The 14,190-nt window shown below is 40.9% G+C and overlaps 3 protein-coding genes across 12 annotated transcripts; 2 read left to right on the forward strand and 1 right to left on the reverse strand.

Annotated features, from left to right (window-relative positions):
• Positions 1-315: 315 nt before the first annotated feature.
• Positions 316-6,275, reverse strand: LOC140775399 (uncharacterized). 6 transcript variants are annotated; one of them, XR_012106748.1, is made up of 8 exons: positions 5,026-6,275; positions 4,696-4,951; positions 3,660-3,869; positions 2,928-3,579; positions 2,739-2,836; positions 2,588-2,650; positions 1,682-2,497; positions 316-922 (listed from the first exon to the last, which is right to left on the reverse strand). XR_012106748.1 is itself a non-coding variant. In XM_073118665.1 (7 exons), the coding sequence occupies exons 1-7, from the start codon at positions 5,197-5,199 to the stop codon at positions 2,448-2,450; spliced, it is 1,503 nt and encodes a 500-aa protein (XP_072974766.1). In that variant the 5' UTR covers positions 5,200-6,275; the 3' UTR covers positions 318-2,447. The 6 variants fall into 6 exon arrangements, 4 of the variants coding, with proteins under 4 accessions (XP_072974766.1, XP_072974768.1, XP_072974769.1 ...); XR_012106747.1 differs by having other exon boundaries at positions 317-1,469; XM_073118665.1 differs by having other exon boundaries at positions 318-2,497.
• Positions 6,276-7,406: 1,131 nt separating this feature from the next.
• On the forward strand, positions 7,407-9,667 carry LOC140775797 (L-type lectin-domain containing receptor kinase VIII.1-like). Of its 3 annotated transcripts, XR_012106814.1 has the most exons (3): positions 7,407-8,630; positions 8,842-8,917; positions 9,222-9,667. XR_012106814.1 is itself a non-coding variant. In XM_073119236.1 (2 exons), exon 1 carries the CDS (start codon positions 7,584-7,586, stop codon positions 8,619-8,621), a length of 1,038 nt encoding a protein of 345 aa, XP_072975337.1. In that variant the 5' UTR covers positions 7,407-7,583; the 3' UTR covers positions 8,622-8,630; positions 9,222-9,665. The 3 variants fall into 3 exon arrangements, 2 of the variants coding, with proteins under 2 accessions (XP_072975337.1, XP_072975336.1); XM_073119236.1 differs by lacking the exon at positions 8,842-8,917 and having other exon boundaries at positions 9,222-9,665; XM_073119235.1 differs by lacking the exon at positions 9,222-9,667 and having other exon boundaries at positions 8,719-9,193.
• A 400-nt stretch (positions 9,668-10,067) lies between these two features.
• Positions 10,068-14,018, forward strand: LOC140775796 (probable proline transporter 2). Of its 3 annotated transcripts, none has more exons than XM_073119234.1 (8): positions 10,068-10,399; positions 10,507-10,708; positions 11,313-11,537; positions 11,751-11,845; positions 12,028-12,217; positions 12,531-12,655; positions 12,870-13,085; positions 13,376-13,516. In XM_073119234.1, exons 1-8 carry the CDS (start codon positions 10,394-10,396, stop codon positions 13,385-13,387), a joined length of 1,071 nt encoding a protein of 356 aa, XP_072975335.1. In that variant the 5' UTR covers positions 10,068-10,393; the 3' UTR covers positions 13,388-13,516. The 3 variants fall into 3 exon arrangements, with proteins under 3 accessions (XP_072975335.1, XP_072975333.1, XP_072975334.1); XM_073119232.1 differs by having other exon boundaries at positions 10,072-10,399; positions 10,485-10,708; positions 13,424-14,018; XM_073119233.1 differs by having other exon boundaries at positions 10,083-10,399; positions 13,424-14,018.
• The last annotated feature ends 172 nt before the right edge of the window (positions 14,019-14,190 follow it).

Below are 14,190 nucleotides of genomic sequence, written 5' to 3' on the forward strand. Positions count from 1 at the left end.
TACTTAGCAATAATGGAACAGCTACATAACATAAGCTAGGGGTGATCACATGCTTAGCAAAATTATCAAATGGAATCGTCTACTTCCTTTATGTGCTACTTATGTGTGCACATGCACCTATACACTATAAAATTTATCCACTGCGTTGTTACCAAATCTCTTCGATAATTATTTTGTTTCAAAATTTAACTGTCTTGGAAAAATCCATCTGAATGCTTCCAATAGACTGCGAATGTAATGGTTTGATAAAACTTGTACCCAAAAGAAGAAGAAAAAAAAGGATATATTTGTTATTCCGTTTACAGTACTAGCACTAATAAATTAGTAGGTGGGGAAGAGAGAAATCCTTTATAAGGCGTCATCTCTCCATGCGAGTTGAGTACCCCTCGACAAACAGCTCTCTTCTTGTTTGTGTTTTGGTGAGGAAAAGGAGAAGGGGAGATATATATATATATATATATATATATATATATATATATATAGATAAATATTTAGATTGATTGTTGTATTCATTGTAGAAGCACTAGTGGCTCGAGGAAGCATCCAAAGGGATCGCATTGATCCGATTTTGATCCTTAGGCGTTCCGAAAACGGATCATGCGATCCTTTTGGATATCTCCCCTAGTCATTTCGCATCATACAAGCCCTGATCTTAGTTCTTCCTTTCATCACCAATTCAGCGAGGTGGTCTGGAGACAGTTGCAGATGGGTCTTAATAAGATAAGTTGCTCGTTCCCTCATTTTACTTTCTCGCGTGCGTGTGTGTTTCTTCGATCCCTTTGTGCTTCTTCACTAGTTCATGCTTCTTTACACGGATCGATTAAAACCACTGCCTGAAGTAGCTAGAAGATGGAAAACTTTGATGCAGAGCAAGGTGGGTGATCACAACATTGAAGAAAAGTAGAATGGGACATCCTATGTGCTGCATAGAAGGGAAATTTGTATATTAGTGTCTGCTAAATATATAATGTACAGTATGCACCTCTTTTTATCAAATCAGAACTAGGAACAAAACCAAAAAGCCGCTCTCATATCTCTCCCGCAACTTTAACTAAATCTTTCAAAGCCCTTATGATGATGCCCTTATGATGATAGGTTCTTTGTATGAAGAAAATGAGGAAACTAGTTTCTTTGGATAAGAGTCTCCCCATAATTACAATACCATCGGTCTGCTAAGTGTTCGACAGTGTGCACGATTACAGGATTCTCAAGAAACGCTTTCTAAGGATGAAGTTAACAACATTGGGCCAGGAGGAGCCATGGGAGATCCACCCTTTCACGACGACGGTTAGAGCCTTGGGGCCAATTAAGCATAAGGCAAGGCAGGAGGCTGCAGCCTGCAGGGAGAGACCTGCTCACATCCAATCCTTCAATCAATCAACTCATTAATTGGCTTAATGCAAGTTATCCTCCAAGAAGGGTGACGTTTCAAGGATAACGAGATCGAGAACGCGCACATCTCGCTCCAGCTGAATGTTCACGATTAATAACAACTTAGTAGACACGTCTAGTATTCTAACCAAAGTGAAAGAACAGCAGGTATATATATATATACTGATGGTGTGAGTAAGAGAAGAGAGAGGGGGAGATGAGAAGGGAGAAAGCTACTTTGGTAGCTGAGGAACTCATCTTTGTTGCAGTACACTTGTTTGTTAATTTGATAACTTTGATGAGAGAGTACCTGAGCTTGGCTAGAGGCCGATAAGGAGAGAGACTTATTCATGCATTTCTACAAATGGTTAGGCTGCCATGTTAGAAGACGAAATGGTTGCGTGACGCATACGCGTCGGCCTCGCTCGCGATCGATGGGTCACGTTTAGATCTGTTTGCAAACAATGTACGGTTTACTCCTGAGAATGTTTTAACTTAGTAATTCTCCACTCAAGTTATAAGAAGAAAAAGAAGATCACTTGGCTGTTTATTTGATCACTCCAACTAGCATGCTGTCTGTCATTACCTAATTTTTCTTGATAGAATATATTGTCAACATCCGCAAAACTGTTCTTTCCACAATAAAATGAATGGTATAACCTGTTTATGTTGTTGTTAATGACACCACTCTAAATTTTTTTATTAATCATCCGAATCACTCCAAAGTTGAACAAGGCTCTTACTCTTTGTTAATTTGCTAACGATGGTGTTTTGCTCAGAGTAAGATATAAATAAATATCACACCATCATTTTCATAAGGTGCGAAGCACAATCTAAGCACAACAAGAACACTCCACATCTGGGTGTGAGAGCTTTCATAGATTCGGAAGGTAGTACATGTCAACTGGGAAGTTAGCTATACATAAGGATAGATTAAAAAGAAATGGTGACAAATGAATAAACAAAGGGGTAAACTAGAAGGTTAACAATGCCTCAGTGGAGAAATATTTGGTTGAGGACACTTCATCGGACCCTGTAGATCATGCAGGTCAGTTGTCAAAACAAGTGGGGACCATCTATGCTTTTGGTCGACATATCTGCTCCACTAAAGAATCTTTGGTTTTAACTGCAAACAAATTAATACCAGTAGCTCAGTAACAGAGAGAAGAATGTTTACAGTGTGATAATCTTTTACGGTACAAAAACCATAACTCACCAGGGCTTAAGATTTTGATGCGCTTTGTTATAGCTCTGACAGAAGTAACAGATTCAGGACCTGCTAATATGGATAGAAATAGACAAGAGATTTTAGTACATAGTAGGAGCTCTAAAATGTGAAATTCTCAGAGAAAGGTAAATGTAGAAACCTCGAATATCCACATCTCCAGTTATAGCCAACTTTGATTTATCATGTAAAAGTTGATCTGTTACTGAACAAGCAGCATCCACATTTTGTTCTGATCTACTTTCATGTAGCATGATGAACAGAATTAGACAAATGATATGAACAAGGGAAAAAGAACAAGGTTACAGATAAAGGTAAATCTAACAAATACCTTGGAATTGAGTCAACAAGAGCAGATGAGTGCTGAAAAGAAGGAATTCCGTCACAGTCGAGATCAAGGTCAACTAGAAGTTCCGAGAAGGAAAAGTCACCATCAAATATATCAAAATCAGAAAGATCAAAATCAAAGGCTCCTTCTTTCTCCACTTCAGAAGAAGAGGTAGAAGCCTTTTCTATATGCAGCTCTTCAGAACTCATTTGTACATCAGACTTGTCAAAATCTAGCTTCCCTTTCACATGCTCTCTTTTGCCAAGTTTCTTCATATTCGATTTGAAGGGTGAAGTAATACGGTAGCTCCTCTCAACAGCATATATACTTGTCCCTTTGAGAGGGCTAACAATGATGGTTTCAGAAGATATAACAGAACATTTAGAAGAAAGCTCCTCGGAGACAATAGCATTAGTGACATTATTTGATGGCTTTTCCATTGGGGTACTCGATTTGTCAGGTTGAGGGGGAAATGCTTGTTGAGGAGTTCCAGGAGAGGAGTTGATTTGAGATTCAGGTGGCTTGAATAAGCTCTTTGCAACAGATGATCCTTGAATTGGAGACCTGGTAATTGGATGGCTAATCAACCTTAATTTAGTAGACTCTATTTTTTCTTCAGTAGTGTTGGTAGTCATTTGACAGGGTAATGCTTTATCTGATAAGATAACATTGTCATATGTAAGGTACATGACAACCATTAAAATTAATAAATGTATTCCAAAAATTAACATATACCTATCATGGACGAGACTAGAGATGAGTTGTTGGTGCAGGGTTTCTTTGGAGCTGGAGGAACCTTGGGAGCAGACTTTGAAGCTTTTCTCTTGCTAGGCACCGAAGAACCAGTTATTGGAGTTGATAGGTTGTTAGTTTCTGCTGCTTTCTGCAGAATATTGCTGGAATTTTGCACGTAGTTTATGGCAGGAGACACATTTATGCTATGACCTGCAGAAAAGGGCAAAGGGACCTCAGTAACTAGCTTCAAAAAGTTAGATGAGATTTGTGGTATGAAGAAAATTTAGACACCTCGCCTCATCAGCTAGAACAAACATCTCATGACAAGCAGCCTGCATGCAGCATGGTTTATGTCTCAAGTGCATCACTTCAGTCGAGTTGTAAATGATATTTACACTTTTATCACAGTGAAGACAGATAAATTAATTGATTCCATCACCAAAATTAAGTATATATCATTGAACTTGCAAAACTTTACATCTTGAAGTAGAAGGCAAAATGCTCTTATTCTTTTGTGCTTGTCTGAAATGTGAACCCACATGAACAATCTCTCTGTTTTTCTTTTTTCTTTTGGTGCTGAAAAGGCAATTATTTCAGCAGTAGCTGGTCAAAAATCAAGCTTCAAATTCTGACCGGGCTTGGTCTCAGCCCGATATCAAGCTACTTGGCCAAAAAATTGACTTAAGGCTATGTCCAAAGCACTTTGAAGTCCATACTGGAAAATACGGAGCTTGGTTCCAAGTACAACTCTGGGCGTGACGTTTCAGAAAACACATTGCAAATAGTAATTGATAGCCAGCCTATATAATTTAGAGCAACCTAAAGATCTAAGAACCCCTCGCAATAGACTTTTGCATATAATCTATTACTCTCCCATCATTAGTAGCATCATTTTTAATAGAGAAGATCTACAAAGAGCTACAGAGTTTCATTGACGCAAAACAACAAACTTATTCATGGGATCCAATAAAATCCGGGATCACCTTGCAATGAATAGAGCATCTAGCTGTTCGACGGAGAAAAAAATATAATTTACCTGGAGGAGACCCACTATTCGGGTACAAGGCCGGAAGCATCGGAGCGACCGGGGTCCCAACAAACTGCGGGGGAAGGAGAGGCGGCGAGGAAGGAAGAGAAGCATTCCCCACCGCATGATACGCCCGCATCACATCTTGCATTCCCTGCATCGCCATCTCTACCCTCCGTTTCTCCTGATCCACCACCACCCGCTGCTCTTTCAAGCATATGTACTCGTCCAAGATCTCACCCAAACCTAGCAAACCTTTAGGCACCTAAAAATTTCTCCAACGATGAGCAAAACCCAAACTCCAACTCCACAAGAAAATGTCGGAAGGTTGTGTTTTACCTCTTTGCCCTTGGTCTTCGAGAAGAGATCGGAGGCTTCGGCTCGGAAGGCGGTGAGGGCATTCGTGTAATTGTTGTCGGCGAGGTAGCGGTCGACGATGAAGGCCACTTGGACTGGGGTGACCTTGCCCTTGCCGAGATTCTCTGGCTTCTTGGGTTTGTTCTGCTTCGCCATGGCGGAGAAGAAGGGGAAGCGAGGGAGAGGGAGAAGTAAAGAGAGATGGGGGCATAGTAATAAACTAAAGCGCTAGTTATTATAACTAGTGAGAGATAGGGAGAAATAAAATGCGAGGGAAAGGGGGGAAGAGGAGGACGACGAGGGGAAAAGAACGCGGGAAGTTTTGAAGAATTTGGGAACAAATAGGAGGGAAAATGGAGAGGGTTGGGCCGTACAAAGATAAGTTTAAGCCCATTAATCAAATCTGCTGCCAAGTAGGCCCGTTACTAGGTGGCTATTTTAACGACTTCCAAGTTGGAAGTCGACGGAGAAGTTGGTTGATTTCTCTTGACCCGAGGAGCATCTTCTAGAACCAAAATGAAGCCTCTAGAAACATCTTTTGCTCTTCCCCTATCGAGTATAAGTAGGCGCTTCATCGTCCCTACTCTTCGAACCATTTTCCAATACGAAAGCTTCATCTACTGAGAGACAATGTCGCTATCCCTCGTTCCTTGCATTTGTCATGTCTATCGTCGCAGCAATGACTTCGACCCCTTCACCCTTGAGGTTTGGGATCCCCTCGGAAGTAATTCTCTCCCCTCCTGCTTCAACTCAATCTCCTGTCCCTACCCCGCTCGTACCGCCTCCGCCTCCTTCTCCTCTTCCGGAGAGACCTTCGCCGGCCTTCGCGTTGAAAGGAGGGAGACCTCGGAGGCGCACGTGTTCAAGGCCGACATCCCCGGTCTCAAGAAGGAGGAGGTCGAGGACGGCGAAGTGCTGTAGATCCGAGCACATAAGAGCAATGAGAATGAGGAGAAGACCGGTACCTGGCACCGCTTGGAGAGGAGCAGCGGCAGCTTCTTGCGGCGGTTCCGGTTGCCGAAGAATGCGAATATGGAGAAGGCGAAGGCGGTGCTGGAGGACGGAGTGCTTACGATCACCGTGCCAGAGCAGGCGATCAAGAAGCCTGAGGTCAAATCAATCCGGATCTTGGGCTGCGATCCTTTGGTTGGTTTGTTGGTCTCTACTTCCTGCCTGGATTTCAACTTTAGGAATGGCTTCATAGCGTATTGTTTAGGTTTACTAATGGCACTCATTACTATGATTTACAAATCTATGAACTATACAACTATATATGTAAATATATTCTGTTGTTAGTAGTTGAGTTTTTTGGAAAACTAATAGGAAATTCTTATCATTGTTTTGCTTCTCGCTCTCTGTTCGTTTAATTTGTGTAAAATGAATTTGATTGATGACGATGAGGAAACAACCTACTAGCATTACAGTGATTTCCATGTCATTGCGGGTCGACTAGTAATATATTGTTGTAAGAATCTTACAGCAGTCAACTATGAAACCTAAATTAATTATTGTATTTATAAAGTTGAGTGGGTGTTATAAATAAATAATAAATAAGATCAATTTAAATACTCAACAAATGATTGCTTAAATCTTGAACTTAGTTTAGTTTATAATGTGTATCCATGTTGCGTTGGTTAACAGTAGTGTAAGTTCACGTACGACAACTGGAAGTACGCAACTTATTATCGCCGCAATCTTTCTTTCGGCTGCTGCGAGCTTCAAATATTCAAAGACATACTGAAAACGCAATAAGCGCTGGCTCTTTGTTTATCTACGAGGTGGGATGAGCGAAGCCATTGTTTATAAACCCGTGACAAGATAAGATCGGATCCGAACCCAATTATACGATGCACTATTGCACGCGTACAAGGAGAAAGAGCCGTGCCCGCTTTTAATTCAAAAGGCACAACTCGATCCCTACGGCCTACGGGCAAAAAAAGACGAGTGCATGCAAGCTGTCACCTTTCTTTTCTTTTTTTTTTGGTTGTATTTTAACGAGGAAAAGAAAAAGGAATAAAGTTGTGCATCTTTGTCTCCAGGCTCCAACCCACACTATACGTGTCATGATCAAGCAATGAAAAGTAATTCACCCATTTATCTTAAGCCACGTACACAAAAGCTCTACGATGGGCCCACAATTCACGCAACATGATGTTCTATGCCGAGCAGCCAATCTCACATCACATTTCGCTGGCAGTAGCATGCGCGTTCTATCGACAAGACCCACGGGACCATAAAAAGTAACGGTTATATGTAATCCACCGTCCGATCACTAGTCGTGTGGTTCGGATCTTATAATCAGGACCTGAGGTCGTGCGATTCGATGACTCTCTTTTGACTCGTTGCGATTAGGTTCCCCAAGTGGAGTGGCAGGAAAAAGTATTGTTTCAAAGCTTTCACTAGGATCCTTTCCTCTTCCTCATCTTCGTCTTCTTCCCAACGAAAGCCCAACCCTAGTTCTGAGTCCTCCATTGATCTCCCCTCTCCACTTCCCAGAACCGTATCCGTAGATGGAAGAAGGTAGAGTTGATTCGTAGCAGATGGCCGCCTCAATCCTCCGGCTTGTAGTCCTGGGTACTTTCTTCTCCGCTTTCTTAGTTCGCGAGAGCCTGGAAGCGGACACCCCTTTGTCGTTCTCCTTCGAATCCTTTGGGAAAAATCGCAGCTTTGAGTCAGAGATCGGGCTTTTCGGGGACGCCGGGATCGGCGATCCCGGAGTTCGGGTCACGCGCTCGGTGATCTCGAGTTCGGGGAGAGTTGTTTACAGGAATCCCATCAGATTTACAGGGACGAATCCCGGTTTCTCGACCTACTTCGCCTTCTCCGTCTCTTCGGGCAATGGCGGCGGATTCGCTTTCTTCGCGACTCCGAGCAGTGTTCAGATGGATTCTTTGGATGGATTCCGACTCGGGCTTCCGCCTAGTGTAGTGGCCGTGGGATTTTTCACCTCGAGTGACCCTAAGATGGGAAATTTGAGCGGAAGCCACATTGAAGTAGATGTTGGCAGTGAGCTATCCATCAAAAGCTGCGATCTTTCGAGCAACAACTCGGTCCTCAACAGTGGGGAGGAGCTGCATTCTTGGATTGATTACAATGGCACTTCCAATAGATTGGAAGTGAGGCTGAGCAAATCAAGGGCTCCGATACCCAAGAATCCATTGCTTTCTTACCCGATCAATTTATCCAATGTGCTATGGAGGGAGAAGATTCTTGTGGGCTTAAGCTCTTCAAGTGGGAATGCTAGCCAAAATAGTTCTCTGTATTCGTGGACCTTCGAAGTAACGCATGGAGCTCCATACCCGATGCATTCTCAGCCTCTAGATCCTAATTCGTTCTTGGAACGGCCCCGTGAGAGTCCTCCTGCTCATCTTAGAAGAAACTATCCATGGGGAATCTTAATGGCGTTGGTGTTTGCTGCTGCTTGCGGAGCCATGGTGGCATTCTTCACTCTGTTCGTGTGGTTCGCGGTCGTCGCCCACCGTCCGATTGCCCCCGTGGAGTATCCTATGCACCCATCAGAGGTTGTGTATGAGAAGATTGTGATTGTTGCAGCCACGGCTGCAGCCAATGCCAAGTAGCGACTCAAGGTGAGTTTTCTCCCCCCCTCTTTGCTGTACATTTTGTGCTTTGTTCCGCTCCATAGTCCTATGGTATGTACTCTGGTGGAAACTGCAGATTTTGTGGCAAACTTCCACAAATGCTCCGGTTTCCATCAAGAAATGGAACTGTTGCATTTTGTGAAGTATGATTCAATTGCATATGGCTAAGTTTACTTCCAATCTTTTTGTTGGCTGAAAGATACTTCAGGTTCCCACCAAAATGTACAGTTTTTATTCGAGAACTGGAACTATTGCAGTTTCGTGTTGTTTGCCAAGTAAGGTTCCTGCTTCTGATATTGTATTGCAATGATATTCTCCTTGTACTTATTAATAATGTCTTCTTGGTTTTGGGTTCCACTTCTTAAACAATGCAACATAGATCTAGAGCTGATTCTTGTCACAGAATCTGAAATAATCTCTCTATGGGGGAAGCAAACAGTTTGCATAGCAAATCATGCTTTCCACCTGTTTTGCTGCAGGATTGTTTGAAATTTTGTTTCCCTATTTCTCTTGTACTATAATCTATTTCGTTGCATCATTTGAGTGGTCCAAATAATTGAATGTGAATCATACTCACAGAAAAGGAGTTGCGGATGAATCAAAAGTCACACTTCCAGCATCAACTGTTCACATATAGAACAGTCTGAGACAAAATGACAACATAAATAAATGAATCTTTCAACAAGGAAATGTTTTAAAGGTGAGGAAGTCAGTCAGTCACGAGTTCTAAGGCAGAGGACTATCCGGACTTGACGGAATCTTGACGGCGGTCGTTAGATGAGTTCAACCACTGGGCTTTCTGGGCCAAGGCTGAGATTAGACCGTCTGGGCTTCCAAATGATAATCCAAGCCTTAAAGAAGTAACCACTAACCAGGCTCTCTTCAAATTACGCTTAACCAAAATATATCCTACATGTGCAGAGGACTCGAGAGGCCTGGCCTCCTGTAACACACTTACTGCATCACTTCTAATTCCACTTATTGAGTTATTTCTCACCAAAGCTATTCTATAATAAACATGATTCATAATTATCAAAGCTTATCATTCTCTGTGACAATTCTGTATATCTGTCGTTCTCTCCCTATCTATCTGTAGACATGGCAGTTATGCTATCGACTTCAATGCCACCCAAAGACCTAAATGATCATTCGCCTATTCTCAAATATTTTATAAAGATTAGCTCAAATTTAGGATTTGCGTAAAAAAGTAGAGTATCTTGCTAATCATCCCCATGACAAACCAAAAAGTAATACAACCAAAATCAAGTTGAAGCGAGAGGACAACATTAGCGTCAACATAACTTGTATGAAATTATATAAGACGATAAAAAATATTACTAACGAGCAGCAGACAGCAGTGGAATTAAAAAGGTATATCTCCCGTGCAAGGGACATGTTTTGTGAGCAAATGAAATAGAAACACTTGTCATTATTCCTCAAAACACCACCGTAACTCGCGTCTTCTCTTCCCCCCGACCTCTTATTTGTCCTCCGGAATTTGGCCGGTTAATTCCAGCTGTGCTAGCTGCTATTCCTCGATATACCCTCCCTCTTTATCTGTCTCTATTCCGGTCGGAATAACATATCCATCCACCATCATAAAGATATCCCGACGTCCTCTTTACGCGCGGTGCGAGGTATTCTATTCCTTCAGCGCACCGAGAGGGGCGAGGGAGGAGCGATTCGCCCTCTCGTCCCTCCCTTCCGCTCCTTTCAATTCCACCCTCGAATCTCGCCATATTCCACTCGAAATGGACGTAAGCTTTAATGCATCTTGGCCGCTTTTAAAGATTCTTAATTACTTTCCTGATATGTTCTGTCCTGATGCCTCTTTTTCGGAAGCCCCGTCCCTTTCCCTTTATAGGCTACCAGTGGTATTTGGAATTCGAATTTGGATGAGGAGGAAGCCTTCTCCTCTTCCTCTCCCTTGTTGTTGGAGAGCAGAGGGGAAAAGGAGGTGACGATGGCCACGGTGGTGGAGATCAGAGATGAGAAGAAGAGGGTCGGGTTTGATGAGGGAAGAGGGCATCAAGTGTCCGATGATACCGCTCACCAGATTAGCCATGGTTAGTTTCTTCTTCGAAAATTAGCCAATCGCGTCATCTATGGCAAATGAATCAAGTTTATCATCTGTTCAATTTTCGGTTTGTATATAATTTCGTTTTGTTTTTCAGTGTTACTGTACTATGTCCATGTGTAGAGGTATAAAAGTATGTATATTCGATTTGTTTATTTATATGTATATTGTGTTTGTTGGACATGCACGTATCTTGGTCAATTCTGTTATTAAGAACAATTATGATATTAAGGGTGACTGCCCCTTTCCTTACACCTTTGCAATATCAAGGTGTTTGTGCTGAATTTTATGCTTGTATTTGTTAGCCAAGATGAGGAGCCGAATTACAATAAATGAAGTGAAACTATGACTTGTTATCCATATTAGAATCCAAATCAACTTCAAAGCTTGAGCCTATAAGCTGTGGAGTATCACAACCCTTCATATATTTATCATTTGTTTCATGCAGAACTAAACCAAACATTTAACCCCAATATTTTCTTATACTTATCAATCATTATTCTTGCACAGAAGGAATTGAGCTTAGAATCTGTTCTTTTTAATTTTGTGTCAACACATCTCATTGTCGCTTATGCATTGGTTTTGTATTTCAGATCCTTGGTACCAAGTTGGATTTGTCCTGACAACAGGAGTGAATAGTGCTTATGTGTTAGGCTATTCTGGGTCTATTATGGTTCCTTTGGGTTGGATAGGAGGTACAACTGGTTTGATTTTGGCAGCTGCCATATCCTTGTATGCTAATGCTCTTATTGCCCGTCTTCATGAACTTGGTGGCAAACGACATATCCGATACAGAGATCTTGCTGGACATATATATGGTGATTATCATTCTTAATCTTCATTTTGTAATCTGATGTTCTAGTAAGTAGTAGACATAAATATTTGAAAATTAAAGCAACTTTTATACTTCCACGCATTCTTTGAAGGCTGCATTTTGCCTGTAGCAATTGTTGCCAGATTATCTCAGAACTTGTGGGTATCCTTATATAGTGGCTTACTAAGATGATAGAACTCTATTTTAATAACTGCAGGCAGAAAAATGTATGCTCTAACATGGGGCCTGCAATATGTCAACCTTTTCATGATAAACACTGGATATATCATTTTGGCTGGGCAGGCATTGAAGGTAGGATTAGCAATGTTCACAATCACTTGAAAAGCAAAATGATACTTACAACTTTTTGTTTCCTCTCTTCTTCTATTCCTTCCCCGCAACTTTCTTTATCCTTTTGCAGTAGAGTTTTTTTTTTTTGTGGTTCCAGTAAGTGACTACCTACCCCAGTGACATCCGTTTCTTTTTGTGTGCAGGCTATATATGTCCTTTACAGGGCTGACGATGCCTTGAAACTCCCATACTGTATAGCAATTGCTGGGATTGTGTGTGCTCTTTTTGCCTTTGGGATCCCACATTTATCAGCTCTTAGGATTTGGCTGGGATTTTCTACATTTTTCAGTCTCATATATATTATTGCAGCATTTGTACTGTCCTTTAGAGATGGTACTGTCCATCAAACTATAAAGGCTACATTTTCATCTCCTAATTTCCTGAAACAGTAGACTGATGAACTTCTTAAGAAAGCTTTATTCTGCAAGTAGTTACTGTGTGTAATTCCATTCTACACAATCTGTGATCATTCTGATACTCCTTTTGGAGACTTGAGTATTAGAAATGATTTTCTGAAATCATGAATGACCTTATTCCTATGTCTTATTTTATAGACAAAAAGAATTACTATTTTACATGCTTCCTAAACTGCTTTTACAAATGATGGAAAGTGATGGTGCTCAATTATTTCCATGCTTTCATATAGGATTACATACACCAGCGCGGGATTACAACATTCCAGGGACACGTGTGAATAAGATTTTTAGTACCATTGGTGCTGTTGCCAGTCTTGTTTTTGCTTACAATACCGGAATGTTACCAGAAATTCAGGTAGGCCAACCTAACTCTTTCATATGAATAAAAAAACAAAACTAAGTCTTTGTGATGATAAATATGTTCAAATATTTTCCTTGTAACTTCCTCTCATAACAGGGATATATATGTCCTTCAGATCTCTGTAATGACATAGGAACTTTACAAGTCATTTATAAGACTCATTTTGTTTCTCATAAAAAATGACTGTCATGTCCAACTCTTATGACAGGCTACGGTAAAACCTCCTGTTATCGAGAACATGAAAAAGGCCCTCTGGTTTCAGTTCACTATTGGTAACTTGCCACTGTATGCTGTTACATTTATGGGATATTGGGCCTATGGCTCCTCAACATCAACTTACCTCCTCAATAGTGTCAATGGGCCTACTTGGGTGAAGATGTTAGCCAATACCGCAGCGTTCTTTCAGACGGTCATAGCCTTGCATGTATGTCTCTTTCCCTAGATTTTACTATCATACTTCTCCTTTGGATTTCTTAGATTTCTCTTTTTGATGCTCTCATCATCATGTGCAGTATATTTATGAATGTAGTTCTTTAGCACAAGTGACATGATAAGATTCTCTTTTCCAACATCGCAGCCATGTATTTTGATTGTTTCATAATAGAGTACCAGACAGTTCTTGTATCTTTTCGATGAACAATCCTCAACATTTGCTATATTAAGAATGTGTTGTCATTCAAGTTGTAACAGTTAATGTTGAATTTTGGACGACAGATGCACTTGTAATCAGCTGACTAAAGACTTCTCTTACATTTATATTAGATATTTGCAAGCCCAATGTATGAGTATTTGGATACAAGATATGGGAGAGGACAGGCGAGTGCATATGCCCTCCACAATATTTCATTTAGAGTCCTGGTCAGAGGAGGATACCTTACCATAAACACATTCGTGGCTGCTCTGCTTCCATTCCTTGGGGATTTTATGAGTTTAACAGGAGCTTTGAGCACATTCCCTCTTACATTTGTTCTGGCAAATCACATGCATCTAAAAGCACGGAAGAATAAGCTCTCACCTCTCCAAAAGGGTTGGCACTGGCTGAATGTTGTGGGATTCAGCTGCTTGGCGGTGATTGCTGCTGTTTCAGCGTTAAGACTTATCATGCTTGATTCCAAGACTTACCATCTCTTTGCTGATCTTTGAAGCTCCTCTCTTGCCTCTTCTTTTCTTTGGATAGATGTTGTCAGATATAACTTATATTTAATAAGGCCTGTCGAGTTTAAGAGAATAAATTCAGTTTTAGTTGTCAGCCTGAGGATACAGGCTGCATTCTGAACTGTGTATAATTAATCCTCTCAAATGTGTACAGCTATGTAGTTAGTTATAAATTAAAAATGGATGAGTGTTTGGCTGTGAAGTTGTTTTTTTGCTTCTAGTTAAAATCATTGTTACATGAATTAAAATCATAGTTATAAATCAAAGTTTTAGTTGTCTACCCTTTTTCTTTTATTTCTTTTTCTGAATTACATGATTTAACTAGCTCTAATTTATCTCAATAAGAGGTTATCAGGATTACGTGGTTGTATATT

The sequence above is a fragment of the Typha angustifolia genome, chromosome 14, assembly GCF_048772165.1.
Source record: "Typha angustifolia cultivar Huaian chromosome 14, ASM4877216v1, whole genome shotgun sequence".
NCBI lineage: Eukaryota > Viridiplantae > Streptophyta > Magnoliopsida > Poales > Typhaceae > Typha > Typha angustifolia.

Coding starts and splice junctions, on each gene's coding strand:
- LOC140775796 (XM_073119233.1), top strand. Junction 12,656..12,869: donor GAATGTTACCAGAAATTCAG/GTAGGCCAACCT, acceptor CTCTTATGACAG/GCTACGGTAAAACCTCCTGT. Junction 13,086..13,423: donor AGACGGTCATAGCCTTGCAT/GTATGTCTCTTT, acceptor CATTTATATTAG/ATATTTGCAAGCCCAATGTA.
- LOC140775797 (XM_073119236.1), top strand. CDS start 7,584: ATGGCCGCCTCAATCCTCCGGCTTGTAGTCCTGGGTACTTTCTTCTCC.
- LOC140775399 (XM_073118665.1), bottom strand. CDS start 5,199: ATGGCGAAGCAGAACAAACCCAAGAAGCCAGAGAATCTCGGCAAGGGC. Junction 3,580..3,659: donor TCTAGTCTCGTCCATGATAG/GTATATGTTAAT, acceptor TTATCTTATCAG/ATAAAGCATTACCCTGTCAA. Junction 2,837..2,927: donor CTTGTTGACTCAATTCCAAG/GTATTTGTTAGA, acceptor GCTACATGAAAG/TAGATCAGAACAAAATGTGG.